Genomic DNA, 17525 nt, shown 5'->3' on the forward strand with positions numbered 1-17525 from the left:
GGGTATCAGATTGGATAAAAAAAACAATACCCATTGATATGCTGTCTGCAAGAGACTCATTTTAGACACAAAGACACCTCCAGATTGAAAGTGAGGGGATGGGAAACCATTTACTATGCTAATGGACATCAAAAGAAAGCTGGGGTGGCAATCCTTCTATCAGACAAATTAGATTTTTTTTTTAAACGATTTTATTTATTTATTTATTTGACAGAGACACAGCAAGAGAGGGAACACAAGCAGGGGAAGTGGGAGAGGGAGAAGCAGCCTTCCCGCTGAGCAGGGAGCCCAATGCTGGGCTCGATCCCAGGACCCTGGGACCATGACCTGAGCCGAAGGGAGATGCTTAATGACTGAGCCACCCAGACGCCCCGACAAATTAGATTTTAAACCAAAGACTATAATAAGAGATGAGGAAGGACACTGTATCATACTTAAAGGGTCTATCCAACAAGAAGATCTAACAATTTTAAATATCTATGCCCCTAACATGGGAGCAGCCAATTATATAAGCCAATTAATAACAAAATCAAAGAAACAATCAACAACAATACAATAATAGTAGGGGACTTTAACACCCCCTCACTGAAACGGACAGATCATCTAAGCAAAAGATCAACAAGGAAATAAAGACTTTAAATGACACACTGGACCAAATGGACTTCACAGATATATTCAGAACATTCCATCCCAAAGCAACAGAATATACATTCTTCTCTAGTGCCCATGGAACATTCTCCAGAATAGATGAAATCCTAGGTCACAAATCAGGTCTCAATCGGTACCAAAAGATTGGGATCATTCCCTGCCTATTTTCAGACCACAGTGCTTTGAAACTCAATCACAAGAGGAAAGTCAGAAAGAACTCAAATACATGGAGGCTAAGGAGCATCCTACTAAAGAATGAATGGGTCAACCAGGAAATTAAAGAAGAATTAAAAAAAATTCATGGAAACAAATGAAAATGAAAACACCAACTGTTCAAAATCTCTGGGATGCAGCAAAGGCAGTCCTAAGAGGAAAGTATATAGCAATACAAGCCTTTCTCAAGAAACAAGAAAGGTCTCAAATACACAACCTAACACTACACCTAAAGGAGCTGGAGAAAGAAGAGCAAATAAAGCCTAAACCCAGCAGGAGAAGAGAAATAGTAAAGATCAGAGCAGAAATCAATGAAATAGAAACCAAAAGAACAGTACAACAGATCAACAAAACTAGGAGCTGAGTCTTTGAAAGAATTAACAAGATTGATAAACCCCTGGCCAGACTTATCAAAAAGAAAAGAGAAAGGACCCAAGTAAATAAAATCATGAATGAAAGAGGAGAGATCACAACCAACACCAAAGAAATGCAATTATAAGAACATATTATGGGCAACTTTATGCCAGCAAATTAGATAACCTGGAAGAAATGAATGCATTCCTAGAGATGTGTAAACTACCAAAACTGAACCAGGAAGAAATAGAAAACCTGAACAGACCCATAACCACCAAGGAAATTGAAGCAGTAATCAAAAATCGCCCAACAAACAAGAGCCCAGGGCCGGATGGCTTCCCAGGGGAATTCTACCAAACATTTAAAGAAGAATTAATACCTATTCTTCTGAAACTGTTCCAAAAAATAGAAATGGAAGGAAAACTTCCTAACTCATTTTATGAGGCCAGCATTACCTTGATCCCAAAATCAGACAAAGACCCCATCAAAAAGGAGAATTACAGGCCAATATCCCTGATGAACATGGATGCAAAAATTCTCACCAAAATACTAACCAGTAGGATCCAACAGTACATTAAAAGGATTATTCACCACGACCAAGTGGGATTTATTCCTGGGCTGCAAGGTTGGTTCAACATCCGCAAATCAATCAGTGTGATACAGTACATTAAGAAAAGAAAGAATGAGAACCATATGATCCTCTCAGTAGATGCAGAAAAAGCATTTGACAAAGGACAGCACCCTTTCTTGATTAAAACTCTTCAGAGTGTACAGATAGAGGATACATACCTCAATATAATAAAAGCCATCTATGAAAAACCCACAACGAATATCATTCTCAATGGGGAAAAACTGAGAGCTTTCCCCCTAAGGTCAGGAACACGGCAGGGATGTCCACTATCACCACTGCTATTCAACATAGTACTAAAAGTCCTAGCCACAGCAATCAGACAACAAAAAAAAATAAAAGGCATCCGAATCGGCAAAGAAGAAGTCAAACTCTCACTCTTTGCAGATGATATGATTCTTTATGTGGAAAACCCAAAAGACTCCACCCCAAAACTGCTAGAACTCATACAGGAATTCAGTAAAGTGGCAGGATATAAAATCAATGCACAGAAATCAGTGGCATTTCTATACACCAACAACAAGACGGAAAAAAGATTAAGGAGTCAATCCCATTTACAACTGCACCCCAAACCATAAGATACCTAGGAATAAATCTAACCAAAGTGGCAAAGAATCTGTACTCCGAAATATAAAATACTCATGAAAGAAATTGAGGAAGACACAAAGAAATGGAAAAACGTTCCATGCTCATGGGTTGGAAGAACAAACGTTGTGAAGATGTCAATGCTACCTAAAGCAATCTACACATTTAGTGCAATCCCTATCAAAATACCGTCAACTTTTTTCAAAGAAATTGAATAAATAATCCCAAAATTTGTATGGAACCAGAAAAGACCCCGAATAGCCAGAGGAATGTTGAAAAAGAAAAGCAAAGCTGGTGGCATCATAATTCCGGACTTCAAGCTCTATTATAAAGCTATAAACATCAAGACAGTATGGTACTGGCACAGAAACAGACACAGATCAATGGAACAGAACAGAGAGTCCAGAAATGGATCCTCAACTCTATGGTCAACTAATCTTCGACAAAGCAGGAAAGAATGTCCAACGGAAAAAAGACAGTCTCTTCAACAAATGGTGTTGGGAAAATTGGACAGCCACATGGAGAAGAATGAAACTGGACCATTTCCTTACACCACACACAAAAATACTCAAAATGGATGAAAGACCCAAATGTGAGACAGGTGTCCATCAAAATCCTAGAGGAGAACACAGGCAGCAACCACTTCCACCTCAGCAGCAGCAACTTCTTCCTAGAAACCTTGCCAAAGGCAACGGAAGCAAGGGCAAAAATGAACTATTGGATCTTCATCAAGATAAAAAGCTTTTGCACAGAAAAGGAAACAGTCAACAAAACCAAAAGACAACTGACAGAATGGGAGAAGATATTTGCAAATGACATATCAGATAAAGGGCTAGTATCCACAACCTATAAAGAACTTCTCAAACTCAACACCCAAAGAACAAATAATCCAATCAAGAAATGGGCAGAAGACATGAACAGACATTTTTCCAAAGAAGACATCCAAATGGCCAACAGACACATGAAAAAGTGCTCAACATCACTCCGCATCAGGGAAATCCAAATCAAAACCTCAATGAAATACAACCTCACACCAGTCAGAATGGCTAAAATTAACAAGTCAGGAAACGACAGATGTTGGGGAGGATGCAGAGAAAGGGGAACCCTCCTACACCTTTGGTGGGAATGCAAGCTGGTGCAGCCACTCTGGAAAACAGTATGGAGGTTCCTCAAAAAGTCGAAAATAGAGCTACCATATGACCCAGTAATTGCACTACTGGGTATTTACCCCAAAGATACAAATGTAGGGATCCGAAGGGGTACATGCACCCCAATGTTTATAGCAACAATGTCCACAATAGCCAAACTATGGAAAGAGCCAAGATGTCCAACAATAGATGAATGGATAAAGAAGATGTCGTATGTGTGTGTGTGTATACACACACACACAATGGAATATTATGCAGCCATCAAAAAAGAAAAAAGAAATCTTGCCATTTGCAATGACGTGGATGGAACTAGAGGGTATTACGCTAAGCGACATAAGTCAATCTGAGAAAGACATGTATCATATGATCTCACTGATATGAGGAATACTTAATCTCAGGAAACAAACTGAGGGTTGCTGGAGTGGTCGGGGTTGGGAGGGATGGGGTGGCTGGGTGATAGACATTGGGGAGGGTATGTGCTATGGTGAGCACTGTGAATTGTGTAAGACTGATGAATCACATACCTGTACCTCTGAAACAAATAATACATTATATGTTAAAAAAAAAAAAAAGAGGATAGTAGGAAGGGAAAAATGAAGGGGGGGAATTGGAGGGGGAGACAAATCATGAGAGACTATGGACTCTGAGAAACAAACTGAGGGTTCTAGAGGGGAGGGGGGTGGGGGCATGGGTTAGCCTGGTGATGGGAATTAAAGAGGCACTTATTGAATGGAGCACTGGGTTTTATACACAAACAATGAATCATGGAACACTACATCAAAAACTAATGATGTATGGTGATTAACATAACATAAGAAAATTTTTAAAAAATTTAATAAAAAAAAGAAGCTTTTAGCATCGGGGAAAAAAAAAGAATATAGGAATAGCAGGTGTAAGCAGCTGCCAGAATCCCCTTGGACAAAGATGGAACACTAATGGAAGAGGTTGAGATTTAGACCTTGTTGTAGAAGGCATGACTGTGGCTTACTGAAGGCAGAGAAGTCATTTGGATGCCATGTTGGCAGAACTTTGCCAGATATCTGCCCTCTAGGGTGCCGGGAAAGCTGTTCACGGAGAGGTGTCTCACCAGAGGCACTCTGCAACAAAAATACTGAGGGTGGTTCCAGAGATCTGCTTTACAACATAGTGCCTATACTTAACAATGAGGTAATTGTGTACTTAAAAGTTTGTTAGAAGGGTAGATCTCATGTTAAGTGTTCTTACCACACCTATACTCACACACAAAGAAACTTTTGGAAGTGTTTATTAATCATGGTGATGGTAACACAGGTGTATACATTAATTATTTACCATTTTTTGTATATCAATTTTACCTCAATAAGGCTAGGAAAAAAATTGGGCATGGGGGATGGTATGCTGGAGAAGCCACCTGTGCTGCAGGATTTGGGCACTCGGGAAGCTCTGTGTGCTGTAGGGCTTCCCATGCTGCAGGACCTGGGTCCTAGAGGAGCACAGGCTTCAGGAGCTTGTGGAGTAATGCACATGAACCAGGAGCAAAACCTTCTCTTTCTGCAGGGTCTCTCTTGCACCCTCTACTGATAAAGCTTAACATCATGCCAGCTGGAGAGGAAAATATATTTAAAGGCCTCAGATCCAATTTTGGAGAACATAAAATGAAGGGTGAATTGGAACTGAGAGACAATAAGTTAACAACCTTTTTTTTTTTTTTTTTTTTTTCAAAAAAGAGTCACTGTTCAAAATTTATTTGGTATTTTAGTTGGTATGACACTTGGTTGCATTGTCTTTTTACATTATATGGCCACGTACACTATATTCTGACATACATGGTACACAAAATAAGATCCTTGAGGACAGTTATGCACAATACGTGCAATATTGAATTTATACATTGGATCCCAGGACATGACTGACTGGAAAAGGTGGACTAGGCATGTTGGGTTTTGGGGGAAGGAACCCGAAGTGACAGAACACACAGTAAACACACATCTGGTGTGAAGAGCAACCGCAGCTCTGGCAGTGGTGCCTCTGAGACGGTGGAGCTAACTTACGTTAACCAATTTAGGGCTACAAAGACAGGTATCATCCAGCATCAGGATACAGCTGCAGGGTTTGGTGAACCATTCCTATTTGGAACTTTAGGAAACGGATGTTTTTTCTTAGGCCATTTTAATATTACTTGAGTAACAGATCAGATAATAAGGACAATATACACAACCTCAAACTAAAATCCTGTTGTAGTCTAGACAGTGAAGTGGTATATTAGAAAACTTTAAAACTGCAGCTCCTTTTGGATCCCTCAAAGTGTATCTACACTCTCCTTCAAACAGGCCTCCTCCTCAGGAGTCAGAGTCACTTTCACAACATCTGAAATTCCATTCTGTCCCAAGATGCAAGGGACACTAAGGAAGACATCATCTTTAATTCCATAGAGACCCTTAATCATGGTGGAAATTGGATGCACCCGCCTAAGATTCTTCATTATACTTTCTGCCAGATCTGCCACAGACAGTCCAGTGGCCCAGGAAGTGTAGCCTTTCAGTTTGATCACCTCATAGGCACTGTCAACCACCTGTTTGTTAACCTCTTTCCACTGTTCCTTATCTGCATCAGTGCCTAAGTCAGGGTGCAGATTCTTCAGAGAGACACCAGCAACATTCACTCCACTCCATACAGGCACACTGGAGTCTCCATGCTCCCCCAGGACCCACCCGTCACAACTTAATGGGTGAACTCCCAGTCTTTCCCCCAGTAGGTAATGGAACTGGGCTGAATCCAGATTGCAACCACTTCCAATAACACGGTTTTTGGGAAAGCCACTTACCATCCAAGCCACATAGGTCAAGATAACCACTGGATTGGAAACAACAAGCAACTTGCAGTTTGGGCTATATTTTACGATATTAGGAATGATGAACTTAAAGATGTCCACGTTACGCTGGACCAAATTAAGACGGCTTTCTCCCTCTTGCTGACATGCCCCAGCTGTGATAATAACCAGCTTGGAGTTTGCAGTCACATTATAATCTTTGCCAGAGACAATTTTTGGTGTTCTAAGGAAAAGGCTGCCGTGCTGGAGATCCATCATCTGTCCCTTCAGTTTGTCTTCCATAACATCAACAAGAGCAAGTTCATCTGCCAAGTCCTTCATTAAGATACTGATGGCACAAGCCATGCCAACAGCACCAACCCCAACAACTGTAATCTTATTCTGGGGGGTATGTTCTTCATTAAGAAGATTCTGAATCAGCTGATCTTTGAGAGTTGCCATTTTGGACTTAGAACCAGAAGGAATCAGGAGTGCACGTCGGGCGGGCGGGCGTCAGCGGCGCGCAAGGTTGGATCCGGACTTGGCGGCAGCAGCTCTGACACCAAGTTAACAACTTTTAACAAAAGTTAAAAATAAAATAGATAATTAAGACTATCTAGAATGATGGGGGTGCCTGGGTGGCTCAGTTGGTTAAGCGACTGCCTTCGGCTCAGGTCATGATCCTGGAGTCCCGGGATCGAGTCCCGCATCGGGCTCCCTGCTCGGCAGGAAGTCTGCTTCTCCCTCTGACCCTCCCCCCTCTCATGTGCTCTCTCTCTCTCTCTCTCTCTCATTCTCTCTCTCAAATAAATAAATAAATAAAATCTTTAAAAAAAAAAAAAGACTATCTAGAATGATGAAGATGATTGCTAAGAATCAGAAGAGTCAATAATTTGGATTCTTGTGAAATAGCCAAAGCAGTAAAACATTTATATGATTTCTGAATTTAGTCACTCTGAAACAAAAATCTCCAAATGGGCATATTTAATGACAGTTAATGGGATTTTCAAGTAGTACAGACAGCACAATTTTTGCCTTGTGTATCAACTTCAGAACCTCAACCCTACATAAAATGCAGTTAACTAAAAATAGAAGAACCAAGATTTGAGCTCATGTTGCTCTGATATTCTTTTTCTGTTATCTCTATGATATGCTATATTGCTTCTCAGGAAATGAACCCAGTATTAATAAGCATAATAGAATCTCCTTATAAATAGCCTCTGCCAAAACTGTGGTATATCCAGTTACAGACTAGTTTTATAGATAACATCTGCTACTTCATCTTTATTTTTCTGGAACTTCAGAACATGTCTCAATGGACTAATCTTGGTAGTTTGGCTAACCTTAATAAGAATAAATTTCTCCTGATGGTAAATGATCAAGTGATTGATCATAACCACATTTTACCTTTCCTAAGTTTAGATACATTATGGAGTTGGTTTGTTTCAGACCCTGTCCACCTTCACACATGCATGAAGCAGATACCACAGAACCCCTCCAACTCAGTTACTGAGTATTTTAAAGAGACCTGTACTTAGATAATCTTCTGTATCATCGTTTTGCTTTATTATAGCTGTTACTAACCAAAACTTTTACCTTTAAATTTAACTCCAAAGGAATATTAAACTAGTGCTTTTTTCACCTATAAAATTAGGTGGGGCCTCCTTATCTCCCATTCAGATTGTCTGCAGATGCTACAGCTACCTTATTCACATCTGTAATTGTTTTATGAGATTTTTAAGATTAATTCCTTCTGAAATAATTAATAGCATTTGTCTTTGCCATTCTGAATACCCTGGGGATCATATTCAAAAGGCTGTGTTCCTATATCCACATCTGCTATATTTGGGTAACACTGTGTGGGTGCTTGATGTATATAATAACACCCAGTAAGACCAAACTGTCTTTTGAAGTTAACTGACTCAGCCACTCCCAAAAGCAGACGGTAGAGCCAGTGGTCTCTAAAAACATACCATACGTACCTATTGCTGTAGTGTAGAGGGCCTATAGGCAAGTCAAACCCAAGTTCCTTTTTCACTTCTCATTTTCAAAACTTTCCGAAATTTTCAAAAATTTTCAGAATGGATCCACTCATAATTAAAGACTAGGACAGAAGCCAGTAAAAATTAGCTCTGAACATCTTGTTTCTCAGAACATTGTACTTAAATTTATGTTCATACTTCAAATAACTTTACATAAGAAATATAAGTAATAAGTAACATTCATATAACATTTACACTTTTCAAAGTAGTTTTCATTTACTGTTTCAGTTAATCTTCAAGGCAATCTAGAATAGTAAATCATATTCTTTTCTTTTTTTGTAAATCACATTCGTATCTTCACTTTATAGATACTGAAACTGTCTGAGAGATTAAATAACTAATTCAAGTCCACATAATAAAAATTAAACTGGGGCTGCAATTCATCTTGTGACTCTAAATTTTACTACATTATATAATGCTTGATAAAATTGTTTTCCTGTTTTATAGTTGGGGAAACTGAAGTGTAGAGTGCTTACATTTTTTGTCCAGTTTCAAGCTTAGGTTTAAAATAAAGGTATATGTAATTGTACTAAATGTGTGGAAAAATGAAAGTGTGATGTAAATGAAAATCAAAAAATTTGGGTTCTTGGGGCACCTGGGTAGCTCAGTTGGTTAAGCATCTGACTCTTGATTTTGGCTCAGGTCATGATCTCAGGGTCGTGGGATCGAGCTCCCTGTTTGGCTCTGCACTCAGCACAGAGTCACTTGAGATTCTCTGCCTCTCCTTCTCCCTCTGCCCCTCTCGCTTGTGCTCTCTCTCTCAAATAAATAAATAAATCTTAAAAAAAGAAAATTGGGGCTTTTAGTCCCATTTATCAGAATAGCTAGATGTGTGGCTACATGTATAGATACTGGGGGGCATATTAAGAGATTTACATAGGTATATTTGCAAGATGGCCCAGTGGAGCTTTACAGTTTTAGGACTCGTTACAGACCAAAGGGAAGAGTTAGGAAAGAAAATGATTTTTACAGTGTTGTCAGAGAGCATTCTCAGCTTTTTTTCCTTCTCTTTGCAGAGATGTTGGCAATGTGGTTGAAGCCATGTATGGGGACCTCCCTCCTCCAATCATGCTGATTGGACATAGTATGGGTGGTGCTATTGCAGTCCACACAGCATCATCTAACCTGGTGCCAAGTCTCCTGGGTCTCTGTATGATTGATGTTGTAGAAGGTAAGTTTTCTTAGTACTGACCAAATCAGAATCTTTGACTTATGAGAGACATCCATGGTAGATTATTATTATCTTGTTTTAATTTATTGTTGATTTTCTACTCATCTGGAACTATGTCCCTCTGTCTTGATATCTTTTTTTATGTTATTTTGTAGCAAAGGCATTCCCAAGTATTTTTTTAATTGACATGTAACTTTTTATTAGTTTCAGATATATAACATAATGATTCAATATATGTATATATTGTGAAGTGATAACCACAGTATGTGTAGATAACATCCATCACCACACATAATTACGATTTTTTTTTCTTGTGATGGGCACTTTTAAGATCTACTCTCTTAACAGCCTTCAGATATACAATACAGGGGTACCTGGATGGCTCAGTTGGTTAAGCAGCCGACTCATGGTTTCGGCTTAGGTCATGATCTGAGGGTCGTGAGATCAAGCCCCGTGTAGGGCTCCATACTCAGCACGGAGTCTGCTTAAGATTCTCTGCCTCTCCCTCTTCTCCTTCTCCTGCTTGCATGTGTGCACGCTCTTTCTCTCAAATAAATAAATAAGTAAGTAAATAAATAAATAAAATCTTTTAAAAAACCAACAAATATACAATACAGTATTTTTAACTATAGTCACTATGCTGTACATTACATCCTCAAGATTTGCTTATTTTATAACTGGAAGTTTGTACCTTTTGACACCTTCCCCCATTTCACCCACACTCCATGTTATATAATCATTTTCCATGTCATCAAAAACTCTTTGTAAATACCTTTTGTGGTTGCATAATTTTTCAGTTGTATGTGTGTCCCATAATTTTATTTAACATTTAAAAGAAGGTGCATGTCTTTTATGACCCAGCCTCAGAAGTCACACTATTGCTTATACAAGTCAGCCCCTATTCAGTGTGGGAAGACTACACAAGGGAGTGAATACCAAGAGGCAGAAATCACTGGAGGCCATCTTGGAAGCTGGCTATCCCATCAGTCGTCTGAATTTTCTTAAGCTGCGTCTTTTTTCCCCAAAGCATCACTGAATTCTGCTATCATTGAGGGCAAATGTACAGTTAACCCAGTAAGTGTAAAGTGCTGTAGTTAAAATATTTGTTTAATATCTAGGTACAGCCATGGATGCACTTAATAGCATGCAGAATTTCTTACGTGGTCGTCCTAAAACCTTCAAGTCTCTAGAGAATGCCATTGAATGGAGGTAACTCACAAATCTATATTGTCTGTATTTTAAGTGTTAGATTGTAGCTGTCCTTTTTCATCACTTCAGGCACCAAGTTCAAAGGAATAGTTCAGTTTCCAAGCCTTAGCTTTATTATGATATGTGCGGAAACAGTTATATAAAGAGCAGAATTTTTTTTTTAATATTTTAAATGTTTCATACTTGGCCCAGTTATCCAAAATCCATCCTTTTTCTAATACACTGTAGTACCTCCTAGAATTTAATAATTATGGATCATCTGCTGTCTAGCTATTTCCATCTCTGAGGTAAGAGTCTGGACTAAATGAGGCTCTAAGGCCTTTTCCACTTCTGATGCTTCATGATTCTAGATTCACTTTCTGTATTCCAGAGAAAATGGTGGAGAAACAGAAAGGATGCGCATAGGTTCCTTTCTCAGTTTTTATTTGGGTTTTGGGTAAATAAAAACCCTTTCAGTAATTGGTTTTCATAAAAATCACAGACAGAATTGGCTATGGCTTCCACTTAAGGCTGTTTTTTCATTAATTTATTCATTAAGTCAATCAATTATTTGATTAAATATTTATTAAACGTTTTGTGCTAAAGGGTGACATTTCAGAAAAGAGTAAAACACTGTCTCTCCCACAAGGAAATCAGTCTTAGGATAAAATATCCTTAGTATCCTGTCTTCCTACCTGTTGTTTAAAATCATCTCTAGTTCCTTTTCCAGACCCTTTCTCTAACTCCTCTGAACCACTCAGATCACTCATTTGATCAAATTGCTAGAGGCCTCTGTCTATATTATATTGTACTATTTACCTCTTAAGTCTTCTAATGCTCCCCTAAAAGATATGCTTATATTGTCAGTTTTCATGTATGTCTTAATGCTTTTCCTATATGATACGGGCAGAAGCTATCCTCTATTTCTTTGGTACTTTCATATAGCATTCAGCATACTGCTGACTGCCTTAGCAGGCAGAACATATCTGTTCTTTGAATCAGAGACATCAAGAGGAAATGAAGGACCTGGTAAATAGAGCCTAGGTAGTTTTTCCAAGACAGAGGGCCTCATGCCAAATATGGCTTGCCAAAATGATGTTTGTGTTTGGTGAGGTTGCTTCTATCTCCCCTTGTTCACACTACTGAGATTAAGGATTCCTGTTCTCTCAGAAGCACCAAAGATCGCTCCCTCTTTGGCAACCACAGCATTTCAGAATGTAGCTGCTGCCAATTCAGCAAGTACCTCAGGCACCCTGCCTTCTTCCCCAGTAATAACCAGTGAGAAGATGATTCCAAATAATTTTTTAAATTTATTCAGTAAACTTTTTTTTTTCGTACCTAAGATGTGTCAGTACCTGATTTAAGAACTGGGGATGAATCGGGCTTTAGTTCCTATCTGTCAAATAACTGGGAATACAAATAAGTAAATATGTAAACACAATGAAGGAGGCACAGGAGTTACAGAAGATAGGTACTTAATCTAGCATGGCAGTCGTGGTGGACCTTCTCCTAAGAGAGATGAGTCTTGATTCTAGTGGCAGATGTGGGATAGGATGAGGGTTCTGTTGGTTGTATGTTAAAATGTTTTGGGTTTATGAGAGCCACTGATTTTTAGAACCCACTTCCTGAGCCTGAGAATCAGAAAGAATCCAGTGAAGTATTTCATAATTTTGTTTTGTACTCTGCTGGATATCTGAATAAAGTTCATGACTCATGGCTATTGTGGCTATTCCAGATGAAAAAAAAAAAAAAAGATGTTGACATACAAGGCCAACCTGTTTAATTCAGTAAGGTTTTAAAGCAAAGTGAATTCCCACTTCTGCTTTCTTGGTCATCCCAATGAGAGGCAGTAGGTTATTGTCGTTAGAAGCCTAGGCTTTGAAGTTGGACAGATAAGGATTTGCATTTTGGTTTCACCACTCTGGCTGCTCTGAGGAAAACACTAGGGGAAGGAGTAGGGAGTGGGTGTGTTAATGGAAGTGGGAAATTGGTTAAGAGGCAATTGTAGTATTATAGGAGAATAATGATGGTAAGCATAGACTAGGATGGCAACAGAGGAAGTAATATGTCATATTTGGAATGTATTTTGAGGGCAGAACTGACAGGACTGCCTTACAGATTGGATATCAGCAGAGAAATGGGGGTTGGAGGCAGGAGGAGGCACAGCATTCAAGGATGACTTCTAGGTTTTTAGCCCAAGCAATTGGGTGAATGGTAGAGACAAAGAGAAGTAGATTTGGGAGCAAGTAAAAGGTCAGGAAATCAGAATTTTTGTTTGGATAAGCTAAAATGCTTACTATACATCTAAGTGGAAATGTTAAGTAAATACTTGTATATACTTGTTAGAAGAAGTTGAGCTAGAGATAAATTGGAGAATCATTATTGCGTAGATAATATTTAAGAAAAAAGATTCCTTTAAGATAACTTTTTTTTTTTATGATAGCTTTTTTGAGAAGTTTTGTTGTATAGGAGAGCAGAGAAGTGGGGTAGTATCTAGTAGTGAATGTGGGGTTGAGAATGTTTTCAAAGGCTGTTTTATAATATCCACTAGAGAAAAAAAATGATGACCCACATGATAACTATAAGAAGCAAGGTCCTCATAAGCAAGAGGGGATAGGAACTGTGCCCAAGGTTGGCCTTGAATAGGAACAGAGGTGTTTCATATATTAAACAGTCATCAAGGCAGGGTATATGATTATAAATACTGGTGTATTTGTAGATTCTGTAGATTCAGTTGGTAGTAGAAAAATGAAATAATCATTCTGATTGTGTCTATCATTAAAATAAGAAACAAGGTCATTATCTAAGGGGGTTGCCCTTTAAAATTTTACATGATTTTTTTAAGCTAAAAAAGTTAGATTTAAAGAAATGTGTTCTGGGGGCGCCTAGGTGGCTCAGTCAGTTAAGCATCTGCCTTCATCTCAGATCTTGATCCTGGAGTCACAGGATCAAGCCCCACATCAGGCTTCCTACTTAGCGGGGAGTCTGCTTCTCTCTCTGACCCTCCCCACTCTCGTGCTCTGTCACTTTCTCTCTCTCAAATAAATGGATGCAATCTTAAAAAAAAAAGGGAAGGGAAGGAAAGTGTTCGGGTGGCCTGCTTCAGATATTGTTTCCAATTCCCCCTGGGACATGCGGCCATTTTGCTTGGCCCTTTAAGCATACATAGGTAGATAACTCTGAGGGAACTAATCTATTAAAATAGCATCCAAGCTCCTGAACTCTATATCTTGGCATGCAAGGCCCTGTAGGAGCTCGTCCCTGCCCGCCTGTCCCTTTCTCCCATTCACACTCCCCTTTTGCTCTCCCCTGCTTCTCCTTGCACTCTGTCCTCTAAAATCCTCATCCTTTGACTTTTCCACATCACAATGCCTTTGTTCACAATGTGCCCCCTGCCTATAATGCCCTGACCACCCTCTTTTATCTTCTGCCTAGCTTCTTTTCTCTCAGTTTAGACGGGACATTTGGGGAGATTTCTTTAACCTGTTCACTCAGAATAAAGTGATTCCTTTGAACCTTGCCTTTATTATGTTAAGCCTATGTTTGTGTTTCTTTCTCCCCGCTGAATTAGGTGCTTCTTGAGCACAGGCCTGGCACATAGTATCCTCCTGGTAAACGTTTGCAGAACTGAAATGGCTTGAATGTCTTTACTTAATTTTTACTACTTGGCTTATAGCCATAATAACCAGGTAGGAAGTAGGAAGTAGTGGTAATCTCCATAGTAAGCTGTATTGGTAAACACAACTTTGTAGAGGTTCCACAGAATCTGCAAAATTATCCATTTGACCCTATGACATGATAAGATGGATGCTGAATAACCTCCTCTCTCCCTTCTCACTTTTTTAGTGTGAAGAGTGGTCAGATTCGAAATTTGGAGTCAGCCCGTGTCTCAATGGTTGGCCAAGTCAAACAGTAGGTCTTATTTTTCCCTGTTGGGCTGGTTAGAGACTGAAACATGGTGAGGGAATTACAGATTGCTTTTTGTTATACACCTGTCCTACTATCCTGAATGCCTTTATTATTTTAGATAATTTTTACAAATGAGCTCAGGCTAGCCTCATAGCTTTTCTTTTCGTTTTCTTTTTTTTTTTTTTGAAGAACTCCCAAAGCCTATATAATACAGGATTACCTTTTTAATACAACTCTGCATCTTAAAAAGTGAAGAATCCCAGAGAATGGACATTAAAAATTATTTTAAGGGTCCACTCTAGTGCTGGCAGCTATGATTTTATTCTGGTAATCGTCTCCTTCTTGGCCAAACCTGATTGTGAGGAAATAACAGTATAAAAGCTTTAGTGAAAGCCAGATTCTAAGGCTAAGCTAAAATTATATAGCCCAACTGATCTTCTTGGATAGGGTTACATGAGTCCTGAGTATGGCTATGTAGTCACAAAATAAACTTCAGATAAATTGAGAAAATGTTGCTCAGCGGAACAGATAGGGAGCACAAGAGTTGATAAAAATGATAATGGCATTACTGAATGCCTGCTATTTGCCAGGCACTGTGCCTGGTATTTTATATCCATGTTCTCATTTTAAAAATCTTAAGGAAATTTTTAAACATATAAAAGTAGAATGATACAATGAACCCCAGTATACACATTGCCTGTTTTCAACAGTTACTGACTCATGGCCAGTCTTGTTTCATCTGTGCCCCTTATTTTCCCCTAATTACAGAATATTTTTAAATAAATTCCAAGATTTCAGGATACCCTAAATGGTAAGGACACTTAAAACACAATCACAATACCGTTATCACACCTAAAAATTTTAATAATTCCTCAGTATCATCAAATGTCCATTCAGTATTCACATTTCTAATTGTCTCACTGATAATTTTTTTATAGATCAAATCAGAATTATAATAAGGTAGATACATAGCAATTGGAAGATATAACTCTTAAGTATCTTTTAATTTATAGGTTCCACTTGTCTTATTTTTTTTCCTTGCAATTTATTTGTTGAAGAAACCTGGTTATTTGCCCTGTAGAATTTCCCACAATCTGGATTTTCTGATTTGATTCCTGAAGGTGAAATTTAACATGTTCTTCTCTTCACTGTATTTTCTGTAAATTGTTAGTTAGATCCAGAGATTTGATCAAGTTCAGGTTTGTTTGTTGTTATTTTGGCTTTTTATTTGTTTATAAGAATAGGTACTGCCATTAGGAAGCATGTAATTTCTGGTTGTCTCTTTTTTTGAGTGTTGGTAGCCATCGGTGATCATTACCTAGATTCATTAATTCATTTGCACCATCTCATTTAGTCTTTACAATACCTCTTTAAGATAAGATTTGTTTTATAGGTGAGAAAATGGAAGTTCAGAAAGGTAAAGTAGCTTTCCCAGGATCACACAGCTAGTGAATGACGGTGCTCAGATTCAGTCTCCTGTGTATTTGACTTCAAGGACTGTATCATGGACTTTTTATGCCTAAACGTACAATTTGAGTAGTAATATCTAGCGGACACAATGCAGTCTTTAAGCTGTGAGACTGCCCACTTTGCAGTGCCTAAATATTTTGAGATCAGATTTGTTTAAGCAGTGGTAAAGCATTTTGTGAGGAAGTTATATGGCTTGTATTCAGGTAGTTCAGCGATTTTTAAATTTTACCTAATATGTAAATTTCAGTGGTGTCTTCTCTTAATATGTAAACTTGTGTATATAGTGTGTGTTTTAATTGTCACATAGAGACCAGATAGAACCTTCCTGCCCTTCTTGATGTAGGTGAAATTCTCTTGAACCTCCTAATCCATAGCTGTGGAAATCCAAAGCACATGTTGTTTCTTTGTTTTACTACCTTGACCCTAGATGTGAAACTTGATACCTCAAGTCCCATAGAACACCCTCACTTGACAAAACATTTTGTGAACATATGCTTTACTGAGATTGGTAGAGGAGAAAAGGAAAACAAGTTATCACTGTTAAAAATCCACCCCTGAAGTTTCACTGACCCTTCAGTTTATCTTGACTTGTTCTCTCTCCTCTTCTCCCTTCTCTCTCCCTTTCAAGGGCAAAATAACAATACTTCTTTATCATGCAGAACAGACCTTAGTACTAGCTGCTACCTAGGCTCTTGGGACTTTTACCTTTAATATTGTCAGTGTATTTTTTCAACAAGTTCTTTCTAAAAGGAATTATGATATCAGCTGTTCATAATATAATAATTTTTCTACCTAATTATGTAATATTGTTTTTTAGAGGAAAAACAACAACAGTAATTGGTTGGATCAGATGTTCTAATCCCCAAGGTTCAGCTGGCTATGGTTATTGTAATTGTCAGTTTCTATCAGCTAATTGAAAGTGGGGGCCTTTTACCATGCTGTTTAAGCCTTGCTCTACTGTAAGCAGGGTACAGTAGAAAAGTACCATGCTTTCAAGTTAATTGGGCCTGGATTTGCCTTCCAGCCTCATCTACTTATGAACCAGGTGATCTTGGACAATTTTTTTATTTTTCAGAGCTACTTCATAAGATTGTTATGAGGATTATACAAGATAATGTCAATAAAATTCTTGTCACCATGCCACATGAAATGATTACTCTCTTCTGTGGGTCAGTATTGGTGCAAGAACTGGAAACCAGCCCTTGGAATATAGTCATACCTTCCATGGCCATGACCTTCCACAGCCCTTGTCTATTTCCGCACATTTTAAAATGCACATTGTTCACATCCTCCTTCTCCCAGAAGCATTAAGTTTTAACTGACATTTGATTGTAAAAGACTATGAGTTTCAGTATCTCTGAGATAATTTGTGTATAAAAAG

At 38.5% G+C, this 17525-nt stretch overlaps 2 protein-coding genes across 4 annotated transcripts in view; one reads left to right on the forward strand and one right to left on the reverse strand.

Moving 5' to 3' along the window:
- The window catches only part of PPME1 (protein phosphatase methylesterase 1), an 82180-nt gene that overhangs the window by 44956 nt on the left and 19699 nt on the right, over window positions 1-17525 (forward strand). For all 3 annotated transcript variants that reach the window (XM_034995498.1, XM_034995500.1, XM_034995499.1), the window contains exons 6-8: window positions 9423-9577; window positions 10696-10786; window positions 14612-14677. In XM_034995498.1, the coding sequence (XP_034851389.1) occupies window positions 9423-9577; window positions 10696-10786; window positions 14612-14677 (312 nt within the window). The remainder of the gene's footprint in view (window positions 1-9422; window positions 9578-10695; window positions 10787-14611; window positions 14678-17525) is intronic.
- Window positions 5708-6861, reverse strand: LOC118004246 (L-lactate dehydrogenase A chain-like). Its single transcript, XM_034995501.1, has one exon. It carries the CDS (start codon window positions 6824-6826, stop codon window positions 5855-5857), a length of 972 nt encoding a protein of 323 aa, XP_034851392.1. The 5' UTR covers window positions 6827-6861; the 3' UTR covers window positions 5708-5854.

This window comes from Mirounga leonina, unplaced genomic scaffold (assembly GCF_011800145.1).
Source record: "Mirounga leonina isolate KUSES-001 unplaced genomic scaffold, KU_Mleo_1.0 Mir_92, whole genome shotgun sequence".
Classification (NCBI taxonomy): Eukaryota; Metazoa; Chordata; class Mammalia; order Carnivora; family Phocidae; genus Mirounga; species Mirounga leonina.